The 13,193-nt window shown below is 27.4% G+C and overlaps 1 protein-coding gene across 1 annotated transcript; it reads left to right on the top strand.

Annotated features, from left to right (window-relative positions):
- Window positions 1–3,169: 3,169 nt before the first annotated feature.
- OCT59_025195 (uncharacterized protein) lies at window positions 3,170–4,860 on the top strand (the record flags this gene model as incomplete). The annotated part of the gene is made up of 4 exons (XM_066136742.1): window positions 3,170–3,428; window positions 3,490–3,723; window positions 3,924–4,481; window positions 4,535–4,860. 4 exons carry the CDS (start codon window positions 3,170–3,172, stop codon window positions 4,858–4,860), a joined length of 1,377 nt encoding a protein of 458 aa, XP_065991924.1.
- Window positions 4,861–13,193: the final 8,333 nt, after the last annotated feature.

Raw genomic sequence — 13,193 nt, 5'->3', positions numbered from 1 at the left:
AGAAGGGGAAGGGGAAGGGGAAGGGGAAAAGGAAGGGGAAGGATAGGAGTGAGGGAAGGGGAAAGGGCAAAAGAAAGGGGAAGAAGGGATAAGAGGGAAAGGGTAAAGCTAAAGAAAGTAAAGGTCGTGGGAGAAAAAAATTAAGCTTTTGCTAAAAAAAGCTTAATTTTTTTATCGCTATACCGCAGCAGGCGCAGCTGAAGCTGCAGATTAATTAATACTATCACATGATACACGTGATACTTAAATTAATATAAATAGGAGGCTTTCTTCCGAAAAAATTTATATATATATATATTTTTTTTAGATGTATATACAGTATATACTCATATACACATATATATATATCTATTAATTTTAATACTTTACGAAAAGCCCCTTCTCTGTAAACAGGTAGAGGCCAATTAATGCCTATAGGGGAAGAGTCATTGCTACTCCTTCCATCTGTTTATAGTGACAAAAAGAGGGAGTCTTCAGTAGTAAGGTTTAGTACAATTATAAAAATAATGATTGGATTTATATTATTACAACCATTTCAATATAATTTCATATAAAATATAACCATTGCAATAAAATTTCATATTAAGATATATAAACCATTTCAATACAATTTCATATTAAGATATATAAACCATTTCAATACAATTTCATATTAAGATATACAAACTATTGCAATACAATTTCATATTAATATTATAAATATTGCAATACAATTTCATAATAATTTCGATTTATTAATTATATTATTGATAATAAATCCATTACAAATACCATTGCAATGTATTATTTAAATTGTTTTAAAACCATTATTTGTAATACTTTTATTAGCCCTTGCAATATAGTATTTGTAATTAATTGCAAAATACATAAAAACAATTTCAACCATTACAAAATAATGTCAGTATTACAAAAGTATAATAAAAATATTATAATAGTATTTCAAAAAAATAGCCATTTTTAGTAAAGTATTTACTTCTACCCACTAGTTTCTCGCAGATTTTTCTTAATACTGCTTAAAAAAATTAGTTTAAATGTGATACTGCTTATTTTTAATTAATAAATAAATTGAAATTATGATTGCTAAGAAAAGTTTGTAAGAGTTTTCTTCTGTTAATACGTCGGTTTTTCAGATCATTGCTCTAAAATTTCTGTTAATATACTACAGTCAAAGAACTAATGTACAGTAACCATTAACAATTCATTAATTTTTTGGATAATTGCCCAAAAATTTTCGTTAATTACCGTGGACAATGTAAAAATTCTGTGATCACGACATTCATTAAACTTCATTTCGTTAACAAGTCAATTTTCGGATCACTGCCTAAAATATAAAATTTCTTTATAACCACTTTACTAAAAATGGCCAATTTTTTGAAATGATTTTGTAATAATTTTAAAATACCACAAAAATACATTTAATACATCAAAATGTTTTTATTATATTTTTGTTATTATTTTGTAATTATATTGTATCTAGGTCTATAAAAATAACTCAAAATAATATCACAATAATTTTTTAATATTTTTGTTATTATTTTATTATTATAATATAATTAATTTTGATATTATTTTAATATTTTAATCTCAAAAAATACCTCAAATATATCTTGATATATTTTAAAAATTTTACAAAATAATTGCATAATTGTTTTGAAAGCCATTGTATTTAGATCTATAAAAATATTTCAAAAAATTGGCCATTTTTAGTAAAGCACTAATACGTCATTTTGAATAACGTTAACACGTCATTGTTCATATAAAGTTTTCTTATCGTTAACGCGTGAATCATTGCCCAGACCCAAGTTTCCGTTTATGTTCTGCGATCACGACATTCATTATAAGTCAATTTTCGGATCACTACCTAAAATATAAAATTTCTTTATAACTACTAATACGTCATTTCGGGCAATGTTAACACGCCATTATTCATATAAAGTTTCTTACCGTTAACGTGTAGATCATTGCCCAGACCCAAGTTTTCGTTTATATTCTGCAGTCATGACATTCATTAAACTTTCTCAGATCACTGTCTAAAATTCCCGGACAAAGAAATAATGTAACCATTAGTATAAAATTTCTTTATAACCGTTAACGCGTCATTTCAGACAAAGAACTAATGTAACCATTAATAAAGTTTCCTGCAAAAATTTGTTAACCCAAATTTCCGTCTATATATACGGCCATGATATTCAATAAATATTTTTATATGCAACAACCATTAACATCTCAATTCAGACAATGAACTAATAACTAACAAAGTTTCCATATGCACAGTCACAATTCAATAAATTTCTTTATATAAACATGTCAATACAAAGAACTAACCATTAATATTTCAATTCAGACAATGAACTAATAACTAACAAAATTTCCATACACACGGTCACAATTCAATAAATTTCTTTATATACGTAATCGTTAACATGTCAATACAAAGAACTAACCATTAACATTTCAATTCGGACAATGAACTAATAACTAACAAAGTTTCCATACGCACGGTCACAATTCAATAAATTTCTTTATATACGCAATCGTTAACATGTCAATATAAAGAACTAACCATTAATATCTCAATTCGAACAATGTCAATACAAAGAACTAATGTATCCATTAACATTATTAATAAAGTTTCCTGGTTAATTGTCCTAAAATTTGTTAATCTGAATTTCCGTTTATGTATTACGACCATGATGTTTTATATAGTTGAAAATACTATTTAAAAGTAATTAACAGAATGATGAAAAAATATCATGAATCAAATACGTATAAAAGCGCATGACCATTTCTTTAAATTTACGATTTCATTTTATTATTCCTTATTATTACTATAGCCATGTTACGAAATAAACATCAAAAGGCGAATATTGCTACACTACCTTTTCGTATTCGTAATAATTTTAGAAGGTTAGTACCCAATAGATTTTCCCAACCACAAGATGTAATATTATCAGACAATGATAGCATCGAAATAATGTTATAAGATTTTGAGGATGGTAATGTTAACAGAGAAGAGCATAATAATGATGGTGATGATCATGATTATTTGGAACAACGAGACGATGATAATTACTTTGAACAAAGCGACGATGATCATTTAGGATAACGAAGTGATTTAGAGCAACATGAAGAAAGTGATTATTTAATGTCATCAGAAAGTGACTATCTAATGTCCTCAGAAAGTGATAAAGATTATGCAACATTCTCCTTAGACGACACTGATACCTCATCAGAAGAAAGGCTATTCGTTGATGCAGCATTGGCTGAAGATAAGTTACCATCTTTTGATGGTGATTTCGCACCATATTTCCAAGATTTAACCACTGCCACCTTATTTTGTTGGATTCACAAGCACAATATTTCAACAAGTGCATACGAAGATCTCGTTGACATTATCATGAGACCAGAATTTAATAGAGATGCATATTGTAAAGAATATCTGGAGATTTCGAACATAGAGGGGACGACTTCCTCTTCCCTCAATATCAGCAAAATCTATCTTAATCTCATTAAAAAAAACACCCTCAACTTCTAGGGATTCAAAGATGGCGTATCAACTTTCAATAAGTGATATTATTTGGAATGTTCTTAACAATCCATCATTGGTCAAGAAAATGTATTTTGGTCCTGATGTTGATTCAAAAATAAAATCAGAGTACTGGCATGGTACCTTATGGGCAGAGTCACTTCTTTTTGGTAAAGAACAATTAATGATATCAGAAGGTAATTATATTTTATTATTTTAGTACATTGAATACAAAAGTTACAAAAGCCCTGATAAATAAAAGCACAAAGCTAATATTTTTTTTGATATATATACCATCTAATAGAAATATACAAATGTGGTAATTTTGTTTACTATTATGACTATAATGATAATGAGCAAAAACTTGGCTGATTAAGAGCGATAGTATTAAATGAAGGGGATCAATATCGGTTGAGAATCCAAAAAGTTCTGGATTATAATGACTTGCCTGGAACTTTCAAACGAGAATTAGGACAAAATCGTTCTCTTTCCAGAGAAGTTTGGCTGCAAGATGAACCATTCTTAACAATAACAACATCCCAAATCTCTGAAAAGGTCACCGAAGATACGCTACGAATTACCAAAATACTTTATAAACATCATGCACACTGGCACATTCGTGACGCAACACTCTCATATCAACATCCTTCAGAATATGTTTCCATAATGCAGCCACCATCTTCAACCATGAAAGTTTACAAGCTGTTTTTAGATATATATTATGATGATTTTAGAACATTTAGGAACGTTTATCACTCATTAGGTGGTGTTTATGTGCAGTTTGGAAATATGCCTGCTCATCAAAGGAAGTTGCTCAAAAATCATTTTGTTCTCGGATTTGTTCCTTTTGGTGGTAACTTCAACGAATTCATGTTACCATTCGTTTCTGAAATGAAAGAATTCGAACAAGGAAAATTAATGAAAGTGAATGGGAAAAATTCTTGGGTAATAGCCGGTTTGGATGTTGTAACCGCTGATTTATCACAGGGAAATGATTAAATGATATAGCTGGTGTATTACGACATAATGCCAATAAAGGTTGTCGCACTTGTACAGTCTCTCGAGAATCACTTACCAACCTCTATCAAGATATACCAGCAACATCAAGGTATCATCACACTACCGACATTCAATTTAAAGAGATATCAGATGAATCTACTACCACAAGGCAAAATCAACTTTGTATTCAGTATGGATTAAGAGCAAAGCCTAACATTTTGGATAGGTTGCTAAGAGAAAGGCATTTACAAACACCCCAAGATGTATATCATGCAACTGCTAGGAAGATTGGACGACTTCTTAAATTAACGTATGATTATAGCGATAGAGTTTAATTAATATTAATTATGTACTATATGTAATGAACTTTTTTTTCTAATTTTTACAGATGTGAATTATTTTCACAAGAAGGAGAGAACGAGTTTATCAAAGCCTGAAAAAGCTTTGAGAAACCAAAGAAATAGCCTCATTTGCCGAATCCAATTAGCCACCATGCTAGTTTTATGATGTCTGACTATCTTCGGCTTGCCATGATAATGCCTTTTATACTAAATAATTTTTTAAAAGTATCAAGCTTGAAGGAGAATGAATCGAAGATCATTATGCAACGAATTGACACTTTGCGCATGAGTACAGTAAAAAATGCAATAATTTCTTGTTGGGTACATGTAGCAAAAACAATGAGGATGGTTTTTGAAAGCAAGTTTACATTAGATTCGTATGACGAATTGCAAAAATGCCTTAGAGAAGAAATGATAATTCTTCCAAAGGTACACAATTAATTATTCATAATTGCTATGTAATTTTTTTTATAAAATATTTATTTTAATAATAATGTGACTTTTAGGTTTTCCCTGAATTTGCTAACTTGCCAAATCTGCATATCAATGTACACTTGCCAATGCATGCAAAAACTTATGGTACCCTTATAAACACTCAAGTTAGCATCAAGGAGATGGTGTATCGGATATTCAAAGCAATAGTACCATGAACAAATTGCAAGAATATCGAACTGGACTTGTTAAAACGGTATACTACACTTCTTGCAATTTGTCATTTAGTAGACAAAGGTGCAGATCAAAGATTATCACAACCTTGTAGAGGATTCGCTACTATGCAGTCAAATTTTAGAAATTTATTGACTAATTGGTACATTACTGAAGATAAGGTATCGAATGAACAAGAATTGAATGAAGATATAGATGGTTCGTATTATAATTTTATAGTAAATATTTCCTTAATTATTTACTTATGTATTTTATTTTATACAGTAATTTCATCCCCAGTGGATTTTATTACAAATATTATTTTAAAGAGGCTCTTATCCCAGTAGGATCGTAAAAATATCATGAAAAATTTGCCAAATTTCAAATCTGAGTTGCTTTTTTCATTTGTAGATATTGGACTAAATTCAGCTCTTGTATATTCTCAAATGGGCTGGTATGAATTGGCAACATACACAATAGAAGAAAGTGATGGCATCTTCTCCAAAGTTCATCTTCATATTGGCGATATTGTAACAATACACAAAGAAAACAATGGTGAATGTTATGCAATTATAAAGGGAATCTTCAAATACAAAGGCAATAATGGCAAATATTATGTCTTTATTACTATTGATTGGTTCGATGATACTAATAGAATTCATAATGTATTGAAATGTCCTCTTTATCATATTCAGTCAATTCAAGACATGCGCTAAAGAAGAATCTTTCCAATATCAATAATTGACCGCATACAAAAAGTTCACTTTGTTTATGACACGAAAAGTGGATTATAGATAAAAAACAATTATTATTTTACGGCCATATAGCTTTATTGTAGTATAATATTTGATGTTTCATTCTTGTTGATTTAAAATAGACAAGGAAAAACGTGTGTTCGAATTGTTACTTGGTGATTCTTTAAAGTTCAAAAAGACAGATTAATAAAGAATTTTCTTGGTACTATTTAATTTTTGTGATATCGCGAGAATTTTCTTAATACTGTTTAAGTTTAATGGAGATATGCGAATTTTTCTTAATACTGCTTAATTTTTAAAGTTTAAATGTGATACCGCTTATTTTAATTCCGATTAATAAATTAAGTCATATTCTTAAGAAAAATTCGCAAGAATTTTTCTTAATGCTGCTTAATTTTTAAAGTTTAAAAATGTGATACCACTTATTTTAATTCTGATTAATAAATTAAAGTCACGTTCTTAAGAAAAATTCTTGCGAATTTTTCTTAATACTGCTTAATTTTTAAAGTTTAATTATGTGATACCGCTTATTTTAATTCCAATTAATAAATTAAAGTCACGTTCTTAAGAAAAATTCGCAAGAATTTTTCTTAATACTGCTTAATTTTTAAAGTTTAAAAATGTGATACCGCTTATTTTAATTCTGATTAATAAATTAAAATCACGTTCTTAAGAAAAATTTGCTAGATTTTTTCTTAATACTGCTTAATTTTTAAAGTTTAATTATGTGATACCGCTTATTTTAATTCCAATTAATAAATTAAAGTCACGTTCTTAAGAAAAATTCGCAAGAATTTTTCTTAATACTGCTTAATTTTTAAAGTTTAATTATGTGATACCGCTTATTTTAATTCCAATTAATAAATTAAAGTGATTTTTTCTTAATACTGCTTAATTTTTAAAGTTTAAAAATGTGATACCGCTTATTTTAATTCCGATTAATAAATTAAAGTCACATTCTTAAGAAAAATTCTTGAGAATTTTTCTTGATATTGCTTAATTTTTAAAGTTTATAAATGTCCGCTTAATTTTAAAGTTCAAAAATATATGATCGAATGACCAAGCCACTTGAACTCTTGAAGAACACAATGAAATCCATCAACTCACATGAATTTCCACTTAAAAAGTATGTGGTCGTAGCAATAGGCTCAGATTCACCGTCTAAAGAGGAGAGGAGAAAAAATATAGCATTGATTTTCGTATTCATGCTAATCTCCTATCACATGATTTTGTATTGATTATCCATCCAATCATCGTTTTTGTTTGTTAGATTTAAAACATTCACAACTCGAGTGATACGACAACTATCACACCTTTACAGTCTACACTTTTCTCCACTTCATGAAATACGTTTTTCACGTTAAAAACAAATAAATAATATCATGTATAAATAATATCATGTTTATTCCTTTTTTAATTCTGGTATAATTTCAACACTGAAAAATGAAGTTTATTTGACAGCTGCGAACAAAATTATAGCTATGGCCATTTTGTAACAATTCCAATTGTATTTTCTTTCACTGATGTTCAAATTTGATATTTTAAAATATTGTTTTATACCTGGAGATATCTTTTACCGGTAGATATTATTATTTTACCAGAAAATATTTTCTTAATACTTCACGGAAATTCTTGGTATATTTATTATTATTTTTTTTTAATATAATATTTGTAGCAAAATTCGATAATGTTAAGCATAACTACTCCATGATATTGTAATGGTATCGCTGGTTGAATATTGACCATCTGGAGAAAGAGATGTATTTACCAGATATGATTAATTGTATTTTCAGATGAAACTAATTGGCGTCGTAAATGATATCGCCATGTTGTGATATCCTTAAGTAATTTACCACCAGACACGATGATTGTTGTATCCTTAATTTCACAGAAATTTGCCTTGTAATTCCAAAACAAAGTTCAGTATAACATAAGGCGAAACTAATCAGTGTAGTAACGATATTGCCGCATCGTGATGCACCTAAGTAATTTAACAGTATTTACCAGGTATGACGATTTTAATATATTTAATTTTATAACGTTATTTTTATGTTTACAAATACACAATTATATCTTTAATTTTGCAGAAATTTGCATTGTCCAACTAATTTACCAGGTACAATGTTTGCACCTTTAATTTTTATCTTAACCATAATGCGCTTAATTGCTAATTCGGTTAAGATCAGCAGTGTCCTACTATGTAAAATTGGGGAAATTGGTGCAAATAATAAAAATAATTATCATATGATCTAATAATCCAATTTTGATGAACTTTTTTTTGTTCTGTAAGTCTGGATTACCTTTATAAAATAAAAATAATTTCATTGAAATTGGACCATTAGGTTGTGAGATAATCACAAAAACATATTTTACTGACAACGATCAGATTCCATTAATAACAAAGCAGACAATTATCTCCTGATTCAGTGATCCAATTTCGATAAACTTTTTTTTGTTATTTAGATCTCAATAATCTCTACATAATAAAAAAATTTTGTCAAAATTGGGCCTCTAGATCGTGAGATAATTGCGAAAACATATTTTGCCAGACGATTTTTAGATTATGATATGGCAAAATATATCTTTGTGATTATCTTCCGATCTAGCAGTCCAATATTGACAAACTTTTTTTTATTGTGAAGAAGAGGTTAAGACCTAAAAGACAAAAAAAAATTATTGAAATTGGATCACTGAATTAGGAATCAATTCTTTTTTTATGATTTACTAAAATTTAGTCATAATAATAATATGAAATACTTTTTCACGATTTTCTTATAATTTAGTATTTCAATTTCAATAAATTTTTTATTTTATTGAGGAAATCAAGATCTATAAAACAAAAAAAAGTTCATTGAAATTGGATCATTGGATCAAGAGATAATTATTTTCTTTTTTTGCCCCGATTTTACATAGTAAGACACTGCCGATCTTAACCGAATTAGCAATTAAGTAATTTACAAGGTACATATTGTATCCTTAATTTCACAGAAATTTGCGTTGTAATTCCAAAACGAAGTTCAGTATAACGTAAGACAAAACTAATCAGTGTAGGTAGTAACAATATTGCAGTGATATCGCCGCATTGTGATGCGCCTAAGTAATTTAACAGTATTTACCTCGAGTACGACGATTTTAATATGTTTAATTTTATAACGTTGTTTTATATTTACAAATACACAATTATATCTTTAATTTTACAGAAATTTGCGTTGTCCAACTAATTTACCAGGTACATAATTTTAATAATTTTACAGAAATTTGCGTTGTCCAACTAATTTACCAGGTACAATGTTTGCATCTTTAATTTTATCTTAACCATAATGCGTTTTGTATCCTTAATTTCACAGAAATTTGCGTTGTAATTTCGAAACGAAGTTCAGGCGAAACTAATCAGTGTAGTAACGATATCACCATGTTGTGATGCTCCTAAGTAATTTAGTACCATGGTGATGCGCCTAAGTAATTTAGTATCAGGTACAATAATTTAAAAATTATTTAATGTTGTTTTTATCTTGATCATGATGCTCACAGTACATTACATCTTTGATTTCATATCATATTAGGCGAGACTAATCGGTGTAATAATGTTAATATTACTAGGCGTGATTATTACGTTGCTTTTGTTGTTTTATGTTGACTATTATAATTACATATTAATATGATGTATTTTATTAATAAATAAAATTGTTTTAACATTTTTGTAATAACATTACGATTTTTTAATTGATATCGTGACAATATAGTTATAATAATAATAACAGTTTCGATATCTTATCAATAATGTTACAATTTTTAATGAATGATATCATGGCGATATAACTATGATAATTATAATAATCTTAACGATATCTTTTTAACATCTTTGCAGCAACGTCACGATTTTTTAAATGGTATCATGATAATATAGTTATGATAATCTTAACGATATTTTTATAGCATACTCACGATATCGGGACTACAAAATCGGAATGATATCAGAACGATATCAAACCTAATGCCACGGAGATGTTGAAAAATTATCGTTAAGATTATCATAACTATATTATTACGATACCATTTAAAAAATTGTAACATTACCGCAAAGATGTTAAAAAGATATTGTTAAAACATTGTGCCAGATTTGAAAGTTTCAGCAAAAATCTGTGTATCAATAGAATGTAAGTTTATTACTACAGGAATTAAATTAGTTTTTGGTCGTAGAGTTTCTTTGCCATTATCACGGTGAATTAAATTGTTTGCTAATTCTACATACCGGAATTAATATATCTAGTTTGTATACAATCATTTACTTCGACAATGTAATTCAACGACGTATTAAACAATAAATATTCTAAGTTAAAATAATACATTTTAGGTTGAATTGATTTGAGATTTTGAGTAAACTATAATAAGTATTGTGTATTTTAAGTAACTTATAAATTAAGGCAATTCTGTGACAACTAAATTTTGAGCTTTAAATGTAATTAGATACTCAATTAAATAACAAGACAAAATTTAATTCGAGTCAGAAAATGTCAATTGAATTGTCATTCATTAATAATCTGACTAACTGCATCAAAAATAAATAAATCCCTTTCATAAAACTGCAATTTGATTAATAGCTTTGATAATTTGAAACAGTTATAATGAACTTTACAGAATTCAAAAAAATTTAATCAGAAGTTATTCAGTGAATAAATATAAACCACCTGAATCTTGAATGAATTATGCAAATAATCGCTCAATAATTAGCGTTAATTAAAATATAAATAATAAGTATCAGAATGAGGATTAGGGTGTTGAATTAAACGAATCAATTAAATAAACTAATTAACTAAATTAAACATTTTACAAATATAGAAACCAGACAATTCAATAAGACATTGAAATATAGATGATAATTTTAAACATATCTTTTCAGATGCTTGTAAAAATTCACGATAGTTTTTTATTTTATTAGACGTATAAATCTACAAATTTGGTAGAAATCATCATCTTTTAAAAGCTAACATTTTATGGAAACATTAGATTTACTTTTTTATAAACATGATTATTTTGTTCACAACCATTTGGGCACTAGTACTTGTGACAATTTATCAATACTAAAAAAATATAAATACTGATTTAAAAAGTTTTACTTAGGTAGAGCCTAATCTTCTGAAATGCTGGTATATATATAATTTATGTTTATTTAGTTGAAATTTTTCAATTTACATAGATTGAAAATCCTTTTACGAATACGCATTAAGAGGATATATTTATTTTTCTTTAATTTTATGTATTGGGGACAAAGAACGAGGGATAGATAAGGGGAATGGTATAATAAATATGAAAGTAAATATTTTTGGTTTATTTATAATGAAAGAAAATGATATTGAAATTTTTTTTAGAAATTAATGAAGAAAATAAAGAAACGGAAAAGAATCGGAGAACAATAAGAACAATAAACCATGTGTATGGTGTGTATTAAGGGGAAAGGTTTGTTGCATTATGTAGAAAGAAAAAATCGGAGGATAATTTAAATCATGGATATGAAACAAGATTCTATTAAAGTAGCTTTTAAAGAGTTTTCCACAATTAAAAATTTTTAATGATTTAATAACAAACATTAAAAATATTTCTCTTTTCGCAATGATTTTAGTATTTATTGTACATTTAGGTCCATTTATTGATATGTCGTATTGCCAAACGCGGATGAATGTACACGTTAATAAAGTTTACGCTTCGTAAGATAAATGGAATCTAAATGTTATATAAATCTTCATTGATTTATTATTTAAATAAAAAAGAAACTAACAGTTAAAAAGGTTTGTGGGCTAAACTTTAATCTGTATCATGTGACTCATACTTTCCATCACGTCATACAATTACTAAATAAGTCTATGATCGACTAATAATTAACCAATTGGCTAGTACCTTGTGCAGGGTTTGTCTTATTCATTTCAAACTTCAGTCATAGCAGAAGTAGTGAGGCAAATGTTCATGGCTAAAATCCAGCTATATTATGTTATAAATAGGTTAAAAATTTACAGTTTGATAAATTAAAAAGTAATATTTATTATGTACGATTTTTTTGAAATTTAATTTTTGTTATTTCTAGCACATTTATCAAATGTCACTCTAATTTATGATTTATAAAAGTTTGAAGACACCATATTTTTGTCGTTTATAGATGATAGCCACCATATAATGATAGATTTTCAAATGCTTTAGTCATTTCTTCAACCAAATTTTGATTTCTTACAACAAATTTTAATTTTCACGTTTAAAATTAAACGATTGGACGTGTGATGTGAAAATTATACCACATGACTTAGGATTGTGTAACTTTATAATTTATAAAAAACGTTTTTTTAATATTATGAAGGTAATTGAATTTCTGCGAATACTTATATAATTACACCTTCAACAATTGTTTTCCGCATCATTCAGTCCCTTCAAGGAGAATTTCCAAGTTTTGATTTTATAATTTATGAAGCAAAGAAAGCAGTAGACTGGCCTTATTAAAGATAAAAGACCATGATCATGAGTGTAAAGTGTATAAAGCGTTTATACTTCATGAAAATATATTGTAACCATGATTAGTTTGTATTCGATGATGATTTGAATGATGGCTTTTGACGACCAAATAGTATATTAATTTTGTATTTGAGGTCTGAATAGAGTATCATTGATAAAATGTATTTTGAATAAAACTTGATAATTGATATTTTGATGATAGTTTTGACGAGCATTGAATATTTTTTGTGTATTTGAGGTCTGAATAGAGTTTTATTGAAAAAGTTTATTTTGAATTTTAATAATTATTAAAAGAATGTTATAAATATTTACAATTGAGAATAATTAATTAGTTGATATAGATCTTTAAATTAAATTTCATAAAATTTTAAAGAAATTAATAGTATTGTTATTTTAAGTTAAAACAAGTATATGATTCTGTACAAAGCT

This window comes from Rhizophagus irregularis, chromosome 5 (genome assembly GCF_026210795.1).
Source record: "Rhizophagus irregularis chromosome 5, complete sequence".
In the NCBI taxonomy this organism is placed as follows: domain Eukaryota; kingdom Fungi; phylum Glomeromycota; class Glomeromycetes; order Glomerales; family Glomeraceae; genus Rhizophagus; species Rhizophagus irregularis.
Note: the sequence above shows the minus strand (reverse complement) of the source record. Positions and strands in the feature narration are given on the sequence as shown.